The sequence below is a fragment of the Loxodonta africana genome, chromosome 1 (genome assembly GCF_030014295.1).
Source record: "Loxodonta africana isolate mLoxAfr1 chromosome 1, mLoxAfr1.hap2, whole genome shotgun sequence".
Taxonomy (NCBI): domain Eukaryota; kingdom Metazoa; phylum Chordata; class Mammalia; order Proboscidea; family Elephantidae; genus Loxodonta; species Loxodonta africana.
The window spans coordinates 105,954,183-105,971,633 of NC_087342.1; the positions used below are offsets into that span (position 1 = coordinate 105,954,183).

The 17,451-nt window shown below is 53.4% G+C and overlaps 2 protein-coding genes across 7 annotated transcripts; one reads left to right on the forward strand and one right to left on the reverse strand.

The window, feature by feature from the left end:
- Positions 1 to 7,320: 7,320 nt before the first annotated feature.
- SLC22A7 (solute carrier family 22 member 7) lies at positions 7,321 to 14,139 on the forward strand. Its single transcript, XM_023542645.2, is given in 9 exon segments — positions 7,321 to 7,892; positions 8,524 to 8,627; positions 8,762 to 9,035; positions 9,037 to 9,206; positions 10,088 to 10,211; positions 10,505 to 10,614; positions 11,104 to 11,318; positions 11,545 to 11,653; positions 12,394 to 14,139. Coding segments are annotated over 9 exon segments (1,740 nt in total). The 5' UTR covers positions 7,321 to 7,499; the 3' UTR covers positions 12,635 to 14,139.
- CRIP3 (cysteine rich protein 3) lies at positions 13,953 to 17,001 on the reverse strand. Of its 6 annotated transcripts, XM_064286397.1 has the most exons (8): positions 16,910 to 16,993; positions 16,472 to 16,566; positions 16,036 to 16,093; positions 15,805 to 15,936; positions 14,959 to 15,030; positions 14,742 to 14,836; positions 14,585 to 14,642; positions 13,953 to 14,418 (listed from the first exon to the last, which is right to left on the reverse strand). In XM_064286397.1, exons 1-8 carry the CDS (start codon positions 16,950 to 16,952, stop codon positions 14,357 to 14,359), a joined length of 615 nt encoding a protein of 204 aa, XP_064142467.1. In that variant the 5' UTR covers positions 16,953 to 16,993; the 3' UTR covers positions 13,953 to 14,356. The 6 variants fall into 6 exon arrangements, with proteins under 6 accessions (XP_064142467.1, XP_064142450.1, XP_064142442.1 ...); XM_064286380.1 differs by having other exon boundaries at positions 14,319 to 14,418; positions 14,585 to 14,836; XM_064286372.1 differs by having other exon boundaries at positions 14,360 to 14,836; positions 16,270 to 16,591; positions 16,910 to 17,001.
- Between the last annotated feature and the right edge of the window lie 450 nt (positions 17,002 to 17,451).

The window sequence follows — 17,451 nt, forward strand, 5'->3', positions numbered from 1 at the left end:
GCCCCCTTACTTGAGGTAGCAAGACCCGTCTAACTTCCAGATTGTATGCTTGTGTGATGGGTTCCAGCCCAACCCCTCCCCCAGCTCACCTTTTGGCCTGTTGTCCCCTCTTGCTCTGACTGCAGCCCACGCACCTGAGCCATCCCTGCAGAGGGCAAGGGCTGTGCTGCTCCACGAGTGGGTGTGAGGACTCTTCCTGGGTTCTGGTTCCCCAATAGTTCACCACACCCCATCCTGAGCCTCAGCTGCCTATGTCTCGGGGTGGCAGCACACTGACTGCAGAAGGGACAGCCAACCCTACCTATCTGGGATAGGCTCCCAGCAGGCCTCTTCCATCCTCAGCACCCTGGCCTGGCCACTCTGTCCTTCCCTGGGCCACAGAGAACAAGCCAAGACATCCAGGGAAAAGAAGAAAGGTCCAGCGAGCCCCAGCTCTTTGACAGCATCCAGCCACCATCACGTGGAAGGTTGTCCCTGAAGAAGCTGGCCCCAGGAGAAGCTGGTGGGGCCAGCTGAACCCCCTCATGGAGGGTCAACAGGCTCTGGCGGCCACTTCTATGCCAAGATGGTGGCTTCTCTGCAGACCAACTCAGAGGACTCCAGGGTGAGCAGCCTTCAAGGTTCACCCCACGCTGATCCAGAAGCTCCCAGAACACTCAGGAAACCTCTCCAAACAGAGTCCTCCTTGTCAACCCAAGGCCCTCCCAAGAATCTCTGCTGCCCTCTGGATCCAGCAAAGGGCATGGAGATGGGGCCAGTCCCTCCCCACTAGAGCTTCTCGGAATGACAATCAGCTCGTGCCAGGTGGGGACCAGGGTAAAACCCCTGGTGCCCAGGCCTTGGGCCTGCTCCTTGCCACCAACTGAATCGTGAATGTAGGGCCCCCAGCCTCACCCCTGTCCCAGGACGAACAACACCCTGGTTTGGAGTTAGGAGGAAGAGGGGGGCCTGAGAGAGCCCCAGGCCCACCCCCAACCCCTGCTTCACCCAGCGCTGGAGCTGGGCAGAGACGAAAAACCCAGCTGTTCTTGGGATTCTCGATGTTCTTAGGGCTCTCAACTGACCTCAGGCCTCTGCATCACTGAATGTCACCGGGGTGGGGGTGGGGGTTGGGGGGATGGGGAGCTGAGGGGACTGATTCTGCTCCTCTCCCCAGGAAGGATCCAGGGCAGAGAAACCACATCTCCCAGCACTCCTATCCCCACCTGCAGCCTCTTCCCCCTTGCACACTCCCTGCACTAGACCCTATGGGTCCTGAGCACCTCCACTATAAAAGTGTCACCCCTGCACTTCCCCATCACCACAGCCTGTCACTGGCTCAGACAGCAGAGTCTGCTTGCACCAGAACAGACCTTCCCTCCCCAGCTGCACCAAGCATGAAGGGGATACAGGAGAGGGGCTGTGCACCAGGCACAGGGCTCCCCACTTCCCAGCTCCTTGCAGGGGCCTGGCTTGCTCAGTCTTCTCAGCCCCAGGGGCCTGCCCTGGTGGGCATGGGGCAGGGAGAGGGAGCTGCCCTGCCCTTCCCTGAGGAAGCCACTGAAGAATGTTTACACTCCAAACAGAATGTAACAGCCCACCCCCCCAAGTCACTGCATGGCCTCTGCCCATTCTGCACCTGTCCACCCCACCCCCTACACTCCACCCCACACCCGGAAGCCGCTGTCATGAGTAGATCGGGTCTCAGAAGGGAAGTAGTCATCACACCATTAAAAAGCCTGTGGACCTTTCTGTTGGCCTGGACTCTTCTTCCCTTTAGGGGGATGGCACAGGGGAGGAGAGAAGGGGACAGGATGGTGGGCAATTGGGGAGGACTCTACCTCATGGAGGCAGGCACAGCATTCATGGATGAGGGAAAAGGTGCTCAGGGTCACTCAGAAGGAGGGGGACTGCTCTACTCTGTCTCTGACACTGAAGCTTGCACTCTGCTCAGCTCCCTTGGCTGACTCCCTACTGGCCAGAGTCCCTAAATCTAGCTTTGTGCAGAGAGGGAGGGAGGAAAAACTTTCTTTGTCTCAAAGGTAACAGACAAATGTGACAATGTTTGGAAAATCGAGAATTTCAGTGACTCCCAGGCAAGGAAGAACAAAAATCTATCAAAATTACAAATGCACATAACCTGTGACCCAGCCTTACTACTTCTAGAAATTCATCATATGGATATACTTGTATACTTGCAAAATTACCCTTGTCCAAAGTCAATCATTGCAGCATTGTTTGTATAGCTCCAAAAAGTTCTGAAAACTGAGTTTTTCATTAAATTGACACAAACTCATTTGGTACCAAAACCTTGACAAGACCATTTGGTGTCATCAAGTCTGTTCCAACTCATAGCAAGCTTATGTACAACAGAACCGTACATACAACATTGCCCGGTCAGTCCTTTGTCATCCTGACAATCATTGCTGTGTTTGAGCCCATTGTTGCAGCCACTGTGTCAATCCTCCTCATTGTGGGTCGTCCCCTTTTTTGCATGATGTTCTTCTCCAGGAACTGGTCCCTCCTGATAACATGGCCAAAGTGTGGGAGACGAAGTCGTGCCATCCTCACTTCCAAGGAGCACTCTGGCTGTATTTTTTCCAAAACAGACTTGTCCGTTCTTCTGGAAGACCATGGTATATTCGATATTCTTTGCCAACACTGTAATTTAAAGGCATCAATTCTTCTTCGGTCTTCCTTATTCATTGTCCAGCTTTCCCATGCATATGAGGTGACTGAAAATATCATGGCTTGGGTCAGGTGCACCTCAGTCCTCAAACTGACATCTTTGCTTTTTAACCCTTTAAAGAGGTGTTTTACAGCAGATTTCCCCAATGCAATACATGTTTTGATTTCTTGACTGCTGTTTTATGGGCATTGATTATTGATCCAAATAAAATGAAATCCTTGACAACTTCAATATTTTCTCCCTTTATCATGATGTTGCTTCTTGGTCCAGTTGTGAGGATTTTTGTTTTCTTTATGTTTAGGTGTAATCCATACTGAAGTCTGTAGTCTTTGATCCTCATCAATAAGTCCTTTAAATTTTCTTTGCTTTCAGCAAGCAAGATTGTGTCATCTGCATATTGCAAGTTGTTAACAAGTCTTGCTCCAATCCTGATGTGTCATTCTTCTTCGTATAGTCTAGCTTCTCAGATTATTTGCTCACTATATAGATTGAATAAGTATGGTGAAAACGTACAACCCTGACGCACACCTTTCCTGATTTGAAACTATGCAGTATCCCCTTGTTGTGTTTGAACAACTGCCTCTTGGTCTATGTACAAGTTTCTCACGAGCATAATTAAGTGTTCTAGAATTCCCATCCCTTGCAATGTTATCCATAATTTGTTATGATCCACACAATCGAATGCCTTTGCATAGTCAATAAAACAGGGGTAAACATCTTTCTGGTATTCTCTGCTTTCAACCAAGACCTATCTGACATGACCAATGATAGCCCTCATTCCAGGTCGTCTTCTGAATCTGGCTTGAACTTCTGACAGCTCCCTGCAATGTGTTGCTGCAACCGTGTTTGAATCACCTTCAGCAAAATTCTACTTATGTGTGATTTTAATGATATTGTTTGGTAATTTTTGCATTGTGTTGGATTTCCTTTCTTTGGAATGGACACAAATAGGGATCTCTTCCAGTCAGTTGGGCAGGAAGCTGTCTTCCAAATTTCTTCACATAGACAAGTGAGCACCTCCAGTGCAGCATCCATTTGTTGAAACATCTCAGTTGGTACTCCATCAATTCCTACAGCCTTTTTTTTCACCATTCTCTTCAGTGCAGCTTGGACTCCTTCCTTCAGTACCGTCGGTTCTCGATCATATGCTACCTCCCGAAATGACTGAACTTTGGCCAATTCTGTTTGGTACAGCGACTCTTTGTATTCCTTCCATCTTCTTTTGATGCTTCCTTATGGTTCAATATTTTCCCCTAGAATCCTTCAATATTGCAAGTTGAGGCTTGCACTTTTTTTTCAGTTCTTTCAGTTTGTGAAATGCTGAGTGTGTTCTTCCCTTTGGTTTTCTAACTTCAGGTCTTTGCACATTTCTTTAGAATAGTTTGTCTTCTCTAGCAGTCCTTTGAAATCTTCCGTTCAGCTCTTTTATTTCATTATTTCTTCTGTTCGCTTTAACTACTCTATGTTCAAGAGCAAGTCTCAAAGTCTCTTCTGACATCTATTTTGTTTTTTTCTTTCTTTCCTGTCTTTTTAATGACGTTTTTCTTTCTTCATGTATGATGTCCTTGATGTCATGCCACAACTCATCTGGTCTTTGGTCATTAGTGTTCAATGCGTTAAATCTATTCTTGAGATGGTCTCTGAATTCAGGCAGGATATACGCAAGGTTTTATTTTGGCTCTTGTGGACTTGCTCTAATTTTCTTCAGCTTCAACTTGAACTTGCATATGAGCAATTAATGGTCTGTTCCACAGTCGTCCCCTGGCCTTGCTCTGACTGAAAATATTGACCTTCTCTATCATCTCTTTCCCCAGATATAATTTGATTTCTCTGTTTTCCATCCGGTGAGGTCCACATCTATAGTCACTGTTTGTATTGTTGAAAAAAGCTATTTGGAATGAAGAAGTTGTTGGCATTATAAAATTCCATCATTTGATCTCCAGTCTTGTTTCTATCACCAAGGCCATATTTTCCATCTATCAATCCTTTTTTGTTTCCAATTTTTGAATTTTAATCACTATTAATAATCAATGCATCCCGATTGCATGTTTAGTCAATTTCAGTTCACCAGGACAAAAGGGAGGGGAAAGGAAGACACAGTGCTTAGGAGACCCTGAGCTTCCGTTTAGGGTGATTTAAAAATTGGGAATGGCTAATGGTGATGATTCACCATAGGAGGAACATATTTCATGTCACTAAACTGTACATGAGAAGACCAAATGCTTTCTTACCTATATATTTACCACAATTAAAAAAAAAGGTTAAAAAAAGCTCACCTTGAAGGAGCTGCAAAGGGTTATGGCATTTTGTATACATGTACGCATTACTTAACATCTACGATACATTCTGTGAAATAGGACCTCATGTGATTTGGACATTGTGTGAACACCTGTGTCTTCTTGCCATGGGGCCCCCGGTCAACCAGGAGCTGCTGTATAGCCTGCAGCCTGGGCAGCTCCACTGTGGAGACCTCAGCTGAGCGCTTGGCCAGGTCCCACCCAGCTGTCACTGCCTTCTCTGCTAAGCCAGTTGCAGGGAAGGCCAGCTTGCCTGCCCTTGAGAACCTGCAGGGTTAGGGGACAGCGCAGGCCAAGGGGGCTGAAGCTGCCCAAGCCAGGTCTGGGGCATCTGGGGTGCATTCCTTCCCATCACCGTCGTACGGGACCACATCAGGGAAGACACAGGGACTGGACTTGCCAAGTTTCAGGAGCCAAGGGGGGGCAGGGTTGGAAGTTTGGCTTGGGCCTCCATAGTCACAGGCTGGATGGCTTCTGGGCTGTGTCCAGCAGCCAGACAGAAGTGGAGCTCTCACCTCAAGATGGGGGATCTGAAGTTCTGGCATTCAGACACTTGGGCGCCCCAGCCCACAGACATATATATGCACATATATGCAGTTGTACATTGCCCGAGGCAACTTTAAGATGCATATCGGGTATTTATATAATGATTATATAGTATTAAAAAAGAGGGAGTAACAGGTGGGTGAGAGGGATAGGTGGTGTCTCACCCTCATGTTGGTCTCCAGGGAGGCCTGGGCACCCTTCAGATGAATAACGGGGAGACTAATACTGGCCAAGTGACCACACAAAGGTGTGAAGTGCCAGTGGGCTGTTATGTTTGGAGAACTGGAAGGAAGGAGGAGTGTTGGGGGAAGGGCCAGGTATGGGCTAGGGGAGTGGAACCGCTCCTGGGTGGTCATGTGGGCCAAGATACAGAGCTGGTCTGCCATTTTTCAGCAGTAGGAGCTGGCAACAATGTTTAAATGGGGATGAGACCATGTCACCTTCGTGTTTTAAAACAGTGCTTGTGGTGGGTGTGTGGAGAATGGGTTGAAAGAGGTAAGAATGAAGGCAAGGATGTCTGTGTAGCTATCTTAACCCTCCTGCTAGGCTGTAAGCTCCCTGAGGGCAGGGACTGTGTCTGAGGCATCTCTGTAACTTGTAGAATGCCTTAGTTGCACTGGGGCCTCAACAAATACCTCTTAGTATTATCACCTCCCATCACCACCACTACCAGCATTTTCTGCCATTTGCTTCCTGTCACTGTCCTCACTCCCACGCCTACTAGCACCACCATTCCCACACACCATGTCACTGATTTAGCTCTTTCCCTGGTGCAGACTGGACACCTGTAGCTCAGCAGCTTGGGTGAAAGGCAAGCTTCCTGGGCTGAGAGTCAAGGGGTCCTGGTGCTCTCCTCAGCTCTGCTGCTGAGTCACTGTGTGACACCAGCAAGTCCCTCTGTCCCCCTTCCCTGTCCTTGGTTTCTTTATCTTTTCATTGAGGGAACTAGATTAAATTAGTGGTTTTCAACTTTCTTTCTTTTTTTTTTTTTTGTAGCCTGGGCCTCTTTTCCAAGGATATCTTCTGAAGCTCACTTGTTTTGAAATCTGGAGCTCCTGGGAACACAATGTAACTACTCCTTGGTGGACAGGTTGTCCTGGCTCTGCCATCCCGGCATTTGGTGGATCAGATCGGAATTAAATGTTGTTGACTCAGCTGTGCTTTGCTGCAGGGGGCATGCCTGGGAACTGAGTGAGCAAGTGCTGGGTCTCAGGCATTGCAGAGACCCATGGCAGGACCTTGGCAAAGCCCCTCCTTCCCTGTACCCTCAAGGGGCAATCTGGGAAGCTCCTGGAAATGGGACAGTGGGGCAGGCAGGAGGCACCTTGTATATGGGGAAAGCCCCTGGGAGAGGAAGTGGAGAGTGATGGGCCAGGGGTCCCAGAGAGGTCAGGCTGCCCAGTGGGGCTCCAGGTCTGTCTCAGGCCAGAGCATAAGCTCCAGGTGAAGGCCTAGAGGTACAGATTGTTCTTATGGCTCAGCAGAAAGAACCCTACACCTGGTCAAGGCCTGGCCATCAGTCTTGAAGCCTGGGCTGCCAGCCAGGCTGGGGCTGCAAAGAGGCAAGGCTGACCTGAAGTCTCCTAGGCCAAATGGCATCAAGGGAGAGCTGTCACCATGCCTGAGGGCCTCCTCTCTTAGGGACACTTGGAGCTCTGTTGGCCTCCTAAACATGAAGCTACCGGATCCAGTCTCTGAGCACCAACAGGTAAACCCCAGAGCTACAAAGTTTGTGACCTCTGAACAGATGGTAGCTCCTCCCCTCTAGGCACTGGGCCAGATGAACAGGGGTCCCTGGAAACCTGGGTGACTGGGGAGGGCCTATGCCTGGGCCAGCCCCTGAGGGCCAAATTCTGGCTACAGGCTCTCCACTCATCAGCCCATCCTGCTCCTCCCCCAGAGTCCAAGGGTCCAGGTGGCAGGCAGACTGAGCTGTGCTGGACACTGCAGAGGGAGCCCGCACTGGGGACGATTGGTGGGTGGGCAGCATGGGCTTTGAGGAGCTGCTGCATCAGGTCGGTGGCTTTGGGCCCTTCCAATTGCGGAATGTGGCCCTGCTGGCTCTGCCCCGGGTGCTGATGCCCCTACACTTCCTCTTGCCCGTCTTCCTGGCTGCTGTGCCTGCCCATCGCTGTGCCCTGCCTGGAGCCCCTGACAACTTCAGCCACCAGGATGAATGGCTAGAGGCCTACCTGCCCCGGGAGTCCAATGGCACACTCAGCTCCTGCCTCCGCTTCACCCACCCCCACCCACTCTTCAACACCACATTGGTGGGAGGACGACATAGCCCTGAGGAGCTTGAGGGGGTGTCCCCCACAGTGGCCTGTCCCCAGGGCTGGGAGTATGACCGCTCACAGTTCTCCTCCACCATTGTAACCGAGGTACCAGAGGTTGTGGGGCATGTGAGTGGGGTGGGCTGCCATTGCCTTGGGTGGTTACTGTGTGGGCATTAGATATACTACTTTACCTCTTAGAGTCTCAGTTTACCCATCTGTAGTTGGAGTCTATAAATATAAAGCACTGAGCCTAGCTCCTGGCTTGTAGTAAGGGCCGATCCCAGGGGGTGCTATTATTAAATTGGGAGATGTTGAAGGCAAGGGGGGGCTAAGATGGCTGCAGGAACTGGGGACAGAGGGCTGAGAAGGGTGTTTCTGCAGGAAATGGTGGGGAAACCACAGAGATCTCCCTCTCTCCTTTCCTCTTTTCAGGCCCCAGATCTGAGATTTACATAGCCCATCTGGATATGGGGTGCTGGGGGGGGCTGACTCTCTCCAGGGAGGGAGGAGGATTCCTGTTGTCATGGTCGAGGCCTCCATGGGAAGCAGCTGAGGCTGCAGGACTGGGGAGGGGACAAGTGTCCTATACCCCCTGGCTGGGATGAATAGTTGGGTGTTTAATATCTAGCATGGAGGCAGAGGGGGATGGCTCAGTTGACCTCAGAAAGCCCAAGGTCTGGTGCCAGTTAGAAGGAGTCCTGTGCGCATTGGAGTCCTTCCCTGTCTGTCCTTGCAGTGGGACCTGGTGTGTGAGCAGAAAGGCCTGAACCAAGTCACGTCCACGTTTTTCTTTGCTGGTGTGCTAGTGGGGGCCGTGGCCTTCGGATACCTGTCCGACAGGTGGGGTGAGCTGTGGGGCTGATGAGGGGTGAGAAGGGGAGGCTCTCTCCCACTAGCAGGGGTATGGGCCTAGTCTGCCTCTGTCTTGGGATCTCCCCTCCATGGGGGAGCTGACTCTGCATGACCCGTTGCAGGTTTGGACGCCGCCGCCTGCTACTGGTGGCCTATGTGAGTACCCTGGTGCTGGGCCTGGCATCTGCAGCCTCCATCAGCTATACCATGTTTGCCATCACCCGCACCCTCACTGGCACAGCTCTGGCTGGCTTTACCATCATTGTGATGCCACTGGGTGAGACAGGCAAAGGATGGACAGGGCCTATAGGGCTGGAGGGAGGTGTTGTCAAGGGTGAGACTGAGCCCATCTGGCCCCCACTAACTGTCTTTCTGTCTGGCCCCTTCCCTGGGCCTAGAGCTGGAGTGGCTGGACGTGGGGCACCGCACTGTGGCAGGCGTCCTGAGCAGCACCTTCTGGACAGGGGGCGTGATGCTGCTGGCACTAATTGGGTACCTGATCAGAGACTGGCGATGGCTTCTGCTGGCTGTCACCCTTCCTTGCGCCCCAGGCATTGTTAGCCTCTGGTGAGGCCTTGGGGCAGCTGGGGAGATGGAGATATAGGAACCCAGAGATGGAATTAATCAGAGACTGAGACTCAGGGACTGAGAGATGGAGAGAGACAGCTGGAGTCAGTGACCAAGAGACAGAAAGAACCAGAGACAGAGACCAATAGACAGAGGTGAGATAGAGAGAGATGACGATGACGGCACAGGACAGTGAGAAAGAGAGAACAAGATCTATAGGGAGAGCTGGAGAAATAGAGACAGAACCAGTGAGAGACAGTGAAACATGTGAGACACTGAGTGAAAGAGACAGAGCTCAACAGTAGATTCACAGGTACAGATGGCAAAAGACACAGAGAAAACAAGAGTGAGAGACGCAAAGACAGAGCTGGAAAGACAGACACTGCCAGGCACAACTTGAGGTAGGGGTGGGACCAGGGCCAGTGTGGGGGGTGGAGGATCCCTGATGGGAGGGTGGGAAGCCAGACAGGATGGGCATTTCATTGCCTCCCAAAGACAGCCCTCTGAGTATGTGTCTCTCCATCTATGCCCTCCTTTGGGTGGTTGGTCCTGGGGACCGAGGTACTGAGGGTGAGGCCAATCAGTTCAGTAGGGCAGGGTTGGTCCAGAAGGGACTCCCAGACTTGGATACCTAGGCCCAGACAAGGAAGTTTGGTAGAAGGAGGCTTTCGAATTGCCTTAAAGGATGAGTAAGAGTTCATCAGGGGTAGGGGGAGGTGGTGGTGGGGAGAAAGAAATGTTCCCAGCTGAGGGGCTGCCTGAACAAGGGCCTGCAGCCTGACAGCCTATGGCATGATCAGAATGGAGATGTGGCTTAGGGCATTGTGATCCAGTCCCAGAACCCAACTTTCTGGCTGAAGAGCTCCCTGCCTGTCTCCCAGGTGGGTGCCTGAGTCTGCCCGCTGGCTTCTGACCCAGGGTCGTGTGGAGGAGGCTCACAGGTACCTGCTCCGCTGTGCCAGGCTTAATGGGCGGCCCATGGGTGAGGACGGCCTGAGCCTGGAGGTAAGGGTGAATGTGTGTGTGTGTCCTATGTCAAGTGCCTCCCTCTAGGGGCTCACGGTACGTGACAGGAAAAGCCCCTGACCCCTAAGGAAAGGTCCAAACTCCTTGGGATGTCCTACCCACACTCTTGACTCAGAGCCCACCTTCACCTTTCTCAGCTCCCATGTGCACACACTCCCCCTCCACCCCCCTACCTGGCAGAGGGGAGGAACAGACACCCAGAGAGAGCAATGTGCCCTGCCAAGGCCACATAGCCAACTCTGATCTCACAAACTTGCCTCTTCCCCCACCAGGCCCTGAGCAAGGTAGCAGCCAAGGAGCGGGTGGTCCAGAAACCCTCCTACTTAGACCTGTTCCGCACGCCTCGGCTCCGACACATTTCACTGTGCTGCATGGTGGTGTGGTGAGGAGTGGTTGTCCTGAACCTGGCTGGGCTGGTATGGGGCAGCCGCCAGGATGGGACTGGATGTGAGAAGGACGAGGGACAAATGAACTGTAACTGTGGGAGGCAGGAGGATTAGCTTCAGGAGATCTGGCTGGGCGAGGTCACAAGATGCAGCAGGCATCAGAGACACCTAGGTTCTAACTCAGGCTCTGCCCTTCCTTACTCTGCAGCCTTGGACAGTTCACTTAACCACTCTGAGCCTCACTGACCCTTCTGTACAATAGGGATGCTATTAGTTCCTACTTGGCAGGGTTGCTGTGGCGATTAGTATAAACGGCTTTGGACGCTGGGACGCGCTGCCTATTCAGGGGAGTTACAGGGAGGGGAAAGATCCTAGGCATCGGGCACTGCAGGGGAGGAGGTAGTCCCGCTAAAAGCCAAGGCTCCCTGAGAAGACAAAGAGGATGGGAAGGAAGGCCCCTTGAGTGGCATCGCGATCCTCTTCAGGTTTGGAGTGAACTTCTCCTATTACGGCCTGAGCCTTGACGTGTCGGGGCTCGGACTCAACGTGTACCAGACACAACTGCTGTTTGGGGCCGTGGAGCTGCCCGCCAAACTGCTAGTCTACCTGTCGGTACGCCATGCCGGACGCCGTCTCACGCAGGCGGGAACGCTGCTGGGATCGGCCCTTGCTTTGGGCATCCGGATACTGGTGCCCTCTGGTGAGCCCCGCCCTCAGACCCCGCCCGCTCCCGGAAGTTCCACCCCTGGGCCCCGCCCACCCGCCGGAGCCCCGCCTCCTAGCCCGAAACCTCCCGCCCTTCCGCGGGGAGCTGGGACTCTCAGTCCTTTAAGTCCCGCCCACTCCTCGGAGACCGCACCTCCTATCCCGGAAGCCCTCGCTCTTCCACAAGGGCCGCTTACTGCACTGTGGCGCTTTTCTTCCAGAGAAGGGGCCGTGGGGCACTATCCTGGCGGTGATGGGAAAGGGTTTTTCTGAAGCTGCCTTCACCACTGCCTACCTGTTCACGTCAGAGTTGTACCCTACCGTGCTCAGGTAGGGGCACCTGGGCTCCTGGAGGAGAGGTGGGCTTGTTAGTCACATCTCTTACCAACATCCCTACATACACACTGCACTCCAATCCTCTCACCCAATCCCGACACCATATTCAGAATACGGTGCTCATCAGGGGCTGTGTTTGACGGAGTCTGGGCGAAGGGGAGCAGCATTTCATCTTCTACACTGTGACCCTGAGCCAAGTCAGGCAACCTGTCTGGACCTCCCTTGGAAGAAAATAGTCATAAGAAGCCCCATCCTGCCCACCCCACCCCATTCACTACCACTGAAGCAGAGCTGCCCTTGGGTGTTGTCTCTGGACACAAGATCTGGCAGCCCTTCCAGCTAGCTATTGGGTGGTGACTCCAGGAGCTGGCAGTTTGGGAGAAGAGGCTTCTAAGCAGCTGGGTCTGTTTAGAAAGGCTTGAGGCTCTGACAATATGGCAGGGCCTGTACAAGCCTCTGGCCCTTTTTGTTCCGTACTACCCTATCCCCACCTCCTTTCTTATGACTTTTCTTCTTCTTCAATGATTATTCTTGATGGTACCTCATTGGCATCGAGAATGGGAGCCTTTGGCCAGGTGGAAAAGACCAACCGAAAGAAGCCCCAGCTCCCTTAGCTGTCTGGGAAGAAGGGGTTCCAGGGCCTGCCAGCCCAGGAAGGAAGCAAGTCCTGTGGGACATGATCCCAAGTACATATGAGAACCAACCCTTGCCCCCCATCCTCTCTCTCTGAACAGACAGACAGGGATGGGGTTGACTGCACTGGTAGGCCGGCTGGGGGGCTCCTTGGCCCCACTGGCAGCTTTGCTGGATGGAGTGTGGCTATCATTGCCCAAGCTCACTTATGGGGGGATCACCCTGCTGGCTGCCTGCACTGCCCTCCTGCTGCCAGAGACAAGGCAGGCGCACTTGCCGGAGACTATCCAGGATGTGGAGACGAAGAGGTGGGTGCACAGGGCTCTGTCTGCATATGTGTAAGCACACGCATGTGGGTATGTGTGACACCTTAGAATTCAGAGAGGAAAACGTGTTTGTACATACGTACTTGGTGCATGTATCTAACTGTGCACAGTGCAGTATGTTTTATGGTGCATGGCCTGGGGTAGGAGCCCTGGTGGCAGTGGTTAGGAGTTTAGCTTCTAACCAAAAGGTCTGCCAGTGCTCCTTGGAAATCCTACGTGGCAGTTCTACTCTGTCCTATAGGCTCACTATGAGTCAGAATCAACTTGACGAGTTGTTTTTTGGACCTTCGGTATATAAATTGAGTGTGTAAAAAGTGTATATGACTCCATATATATGTGTGTGTATGCACAAATACTCAAGATTGTCAGGAAGAGGTGCATGTATATACAGTCAGGTATGCCTACTCATCGGGTGTGTATACAAATGTGTGTGAGTCACTTCTGGGAGTAGTTTGTATTACCACAGGCTGGGGAGAGTCCTGGGTCACTCCTGACGGGGCATGTTGGGTGGTAGGCTCAGGGTCTAAGCCTGCTCTGCTCATGACTTTTCTCCAAATGCCTGTCCAGCCTTCAGGTGGAAGAAACACACACGAATCAGGTCCAGGACTGAGTGGGATTGGGGGCTGCCCCTCCATGGAAGCTCTGCAGCAGGGTCTGGGAGAGCAGAAGGGCAGGCCCTGTTGCCAGGGCTGGGGGCATCAAGCTCTCTGCCCAAGGCTGCAGTTGCCACTGGTGCCCCCTCCCTGTGCTCATCCAGCCTTGACTATTCTGCCTCCAGCAACAGGGTGACTTCCCAGAATGCAGTGAGCCACTGGAAAATTCTAGTCCCCCTCTTATGGCTGGGAGGATTCTGTGAATAAAGGTGTTCTTGGGTTGGGATAGCAATGAGGAGCTGTGGGGAAAGCCCTAGATGGGAAGCCACTGAGTTTGCCCTGGGCTCTGATTCCAGCTTTGCAATTGATTTGCTGTGTGACCTTGGGCATGTGGCTTCCCCTCACCAGGCCTTAATCTGTTCATCTCTCAAATGAGATAATGAAGCCTCTTAGCAGACTTCACAACAGGATCTGTTGTCATACTCAAATGAAATGCTGAAGAAGGTGCTTCTTCTAGAGATGGTGCTAAAGAAGACTGTCCCATGATGACTTCTGGTACTAAAAGGACTAGAGGACATGCTCTCCACTGTGTGGCAGAGGGCTGCCTAATGCCAGGGCCAGGGGACCAGGAGAACAGAGTTCTTTATTCCCATGACTGGTCTTGCTACCTCCCAGGCACTCTGCAGGGCAATGCTCCCCATCCCACCCCCCCACTCCCCACCACACACACACACTCCCCATCCTCCAATCCACTGTCTAGGCCTCATGCTCAAAGAAGAGTTGAAGTCATGGGAGGTAACATTTTATCGGAGAAGCCAGGGAGGCTGAGGCTCAATAAACAAGTTTTATGAGTACCTCAAACCTCCAGAGTTTGCTGGCAAAAGGGATGGGGAAGGCAAGGAGGCCACTCTTCAAAGGGATTGCCTATGACCTGTGGCCAGATAGGAAAGATAGGAATGGGAAAGGCAAGAGTTGTCAGATAAAGTCCAGGATCTCTGGCCCACATGCCTATTCCTCCCATGGAGCCTAGGCCCAGGTCTGTACCTCCCTCCATCCTGACAGAACTAAAGAATTCTATAGCTCCCAATGGACCACAGAGAGAATGGTGGGCAGCCTGAGTCAGAGTGATCTCTGCCGTGAGCACCTCATTTGGATTTCATCTCTGCTGGGTCATAAATGTAGCAGCCCACGTCGCCAATGTTCACACCTGAGGGAGAGAACCCCATCACCAAGGGCCTTATGGTGCTCAGTTGAGGGCTGCGGGGAATTGGAAGAGGGCTGGGGTGTGTTTGACCACAGGGGAAGTTGTTCACATCCCCACAGGCCATATACATGCCATACTCTAGGTTCAGCGTCAGGGTAGGGCTGCCCACCTTTGGGGACAAACAGGCAGCCATAGCACAGGACGTGGCAGTAGGGGAGGCCGTCATGCTGGGACAAGGAGAGAAAAAGAAAGCCCATCTCAGCCTGTCTCTTCCCATCTCCAGTCTCCCTCCTCCCAGCATACACACCCATCCCTGCCCTGCACACCTCAGCATGGCTCCCAGCAGTCAGGGTCTTCTGGCAGCGCTGGCACCTCAGACAGGGCCGGTGCCAATTTCTGCCCAAAGACATCACCTTCTCAGCTGGTGGGGGAAAGAGGCGGTTGTACTGGGAACAGGCAGGAAGACCCACATGCCTTGGACCACCTCCCTGCCCCCTGTTGCCCACCCTACACCCCCTCCCCAAGTTTTCTACTATTACTTACCAAAATAGACGGGCTCCCCACAGCCAGGGCACAGTGAAGTCTCCCCAGTGAATGTCTTCATGTGGGGAGGGCCTTTAAGGGGAAGAGGCCCTTGCTAGGGCTGAGGTGGGGGCCGAGGCCTAAGCAGGGCCCACCAGCACATGCCTGCACATGGCACTAGCCTCTTCCAAAAGCCATGCACATCCCAGAGCCCCAACCCCATCCAGGCAGCCACGAGTCTGCCTTCCTGTGGCCCACAGCTGAGTCCCCTTTGACCCTACCTCCTGTCCTATCCCTGTATGCAAGAGGGACCACCTGCTTCCTTCTTGTCCTCCCAGGGGCTCAGATGCCCAGCAGCCCAACCCTGTCAGCAACTCAATCCTCAGGAAACCTAAGCTGATACATGAGCTGGCCAGGGCAGAGGTGTCAGATGTTGGGGAGCATGGTGTCAATGCCCAGTCCAGGCAGTGGGAGGAAAGAACAAGAGCTGGAGGGGAGTTGATGCAGGTGAGGGGCTGGCCCCAACCAAATGACCCCTCAACCATAAGTCATTCCTTCCACAGCCCTGAGAGAGGCTCAAGTTCCAGGCCAGCTCTGCCTCTGACTAGCTGTGTGACTGCACAAGGTCACTTGCCCTCTCTGGACCTGTTTCCTCACCTGCAAAATGGGATGATAATGCCATCTGCCCTATTTACTGCTTAACAGCTGACATGAGGGAACATCAAAAAAACAGAAGACTTTGTTAAGAACAAAAGTTGTAAGAATCTGGAGCAGAGACCCAGGTGGAAGACTGCACCTCACTCTAGCTCCTGCTGCATCCTGGGGAAGGTTCAGGAAGAGGAGGGACTGGGACCCAACCTCACTTACTTTTCTTTCCCTGGGGAAGGCCAGTCCTGGGTCTAGGGGGGCTGAAGCTGCTGGGGCTGAGGGAAGTGCTGCTGGCAGGGGTGTGAGTGGGGGGATTGTAGAGATAGGAGCCCACACCACCAATATTCACCCCTGCAGAGAAAACAAGGGAGGACAGGCTTGAGTCTGCAGACCACATCCACAGGAGAGTTCTGCTGTGCCTTGGCCCCTTCCAGGCTGGTACTTACTTACCCCTGGGTCCGAAGAGAGCCCCGTAACATGGCTTGTGGCAATACGGCCTCCCATTGTGCTGGGTAAAAGCAGAAGGGGGGGTTGCTCTGGGTCAAGGGGTGGAGGGGCCCTCTTCTGTGCCCCACAGGTGTTCCCCCAAGTCAGCCTGCCAGGTGTGTCTTTCTGCTGACCTGGCCTGGTAGAGTTGGGAGGGTGGGGGGTGGGCTGGCATTGGTGGGCATTGGGCAGAATTACCAATGTGGTTGAGGGAGGAAGGGCCATAGTGGGTCGAGCGACACTGCTGTCCTCCACTCTAACCCCCACTGCTGGAGTGGAGCTCACAGGTGGGTGGCTTTGGGGTTGGTCTCTGTGGTTGCCTTTGGCGGGCCTCCAGGGCTGAAAGCAGTGGTCGGGGGCTGGGGGAAGTGACAGGCTATGTGCCCTGTCCGGGCCTCACCTCTGCGTGCCCCCCGGGGGACAGGATGCTGTGGCAGCGCTCACATTTCAGGCAGAAGGGGTGCCAGTTCTTGCCCAGGGAGCTCACCTTCTCAGCTGTGGGGGACAAGGTGGAACCGGGCTGCGGAGAACCAGGCCGAGCATCGGGCGCCTTCCTTTACCCCTCAGCCTTCTGGGGAAACCAGACCCGTCCGCCCTGCTACCTGGAGACGGCCGGGTGCGTCTCCGGGAGGCCAGCCCCAGCGCGATGTGCCCCACCTGGCTCTTGCAGGGGGTCCCAGCTGGGAAAGGGTGGTGGTTCGGGCCCCCCCCCCGCCGTCACAGGTGGAAAGAGGGGTCTGGCACCCCGCTGTCACCAGCACCTCAGAAAACACAGTGGTCCACATTCGCCCATCTTCACCCCCTCCCCTCCACCCCCCCCCCCCAGCCCGGCCCTCACCAAAGTAAACGGGTAGCTGGCAACGCGGGCAGGTCCAGCTCATGGCTCTGCTCTGGGCAGCGAACGCAGCACACAGTAGGTACCGCCGAGAGGCCTCCGTTCCCGCCCCCTCCGCTGGCTCCGCCCACGGCCCAGCTTTGAGCCTCATTGGCCTGACTCCATAGCTCCTCGGCGACCATAGGCCGCTAGGAATTTAGAACCTGGGCGACGCAGGCGACTTCCCAGTTGCTTTGAAGAATACTAAAGCCTCTCACACTTTAGGAGGAAGGGTCCTGAAGCCAAGCGGGTTCCGGACCGGGAGGGAAGCGATGCAAGGAAGACACATGGGTGGCTTGGTACCGAGAGGAAAAATGCCCAGCGTGCAGACACCAGGAAAACACTCGATTCTGTCCCCAAAGCGAGGGGATAAGCTTCTTTGAAATGGTCGAATCCCGTGCTGGTACTTTAGGAGAATGGTTAAGAGCAAGGGAATCTGGAGCCAGACTCAGAGCCCATCTCTGCTACTTATTGTTTGGCTTCAGGAAAATTACTTAACCTCCCTC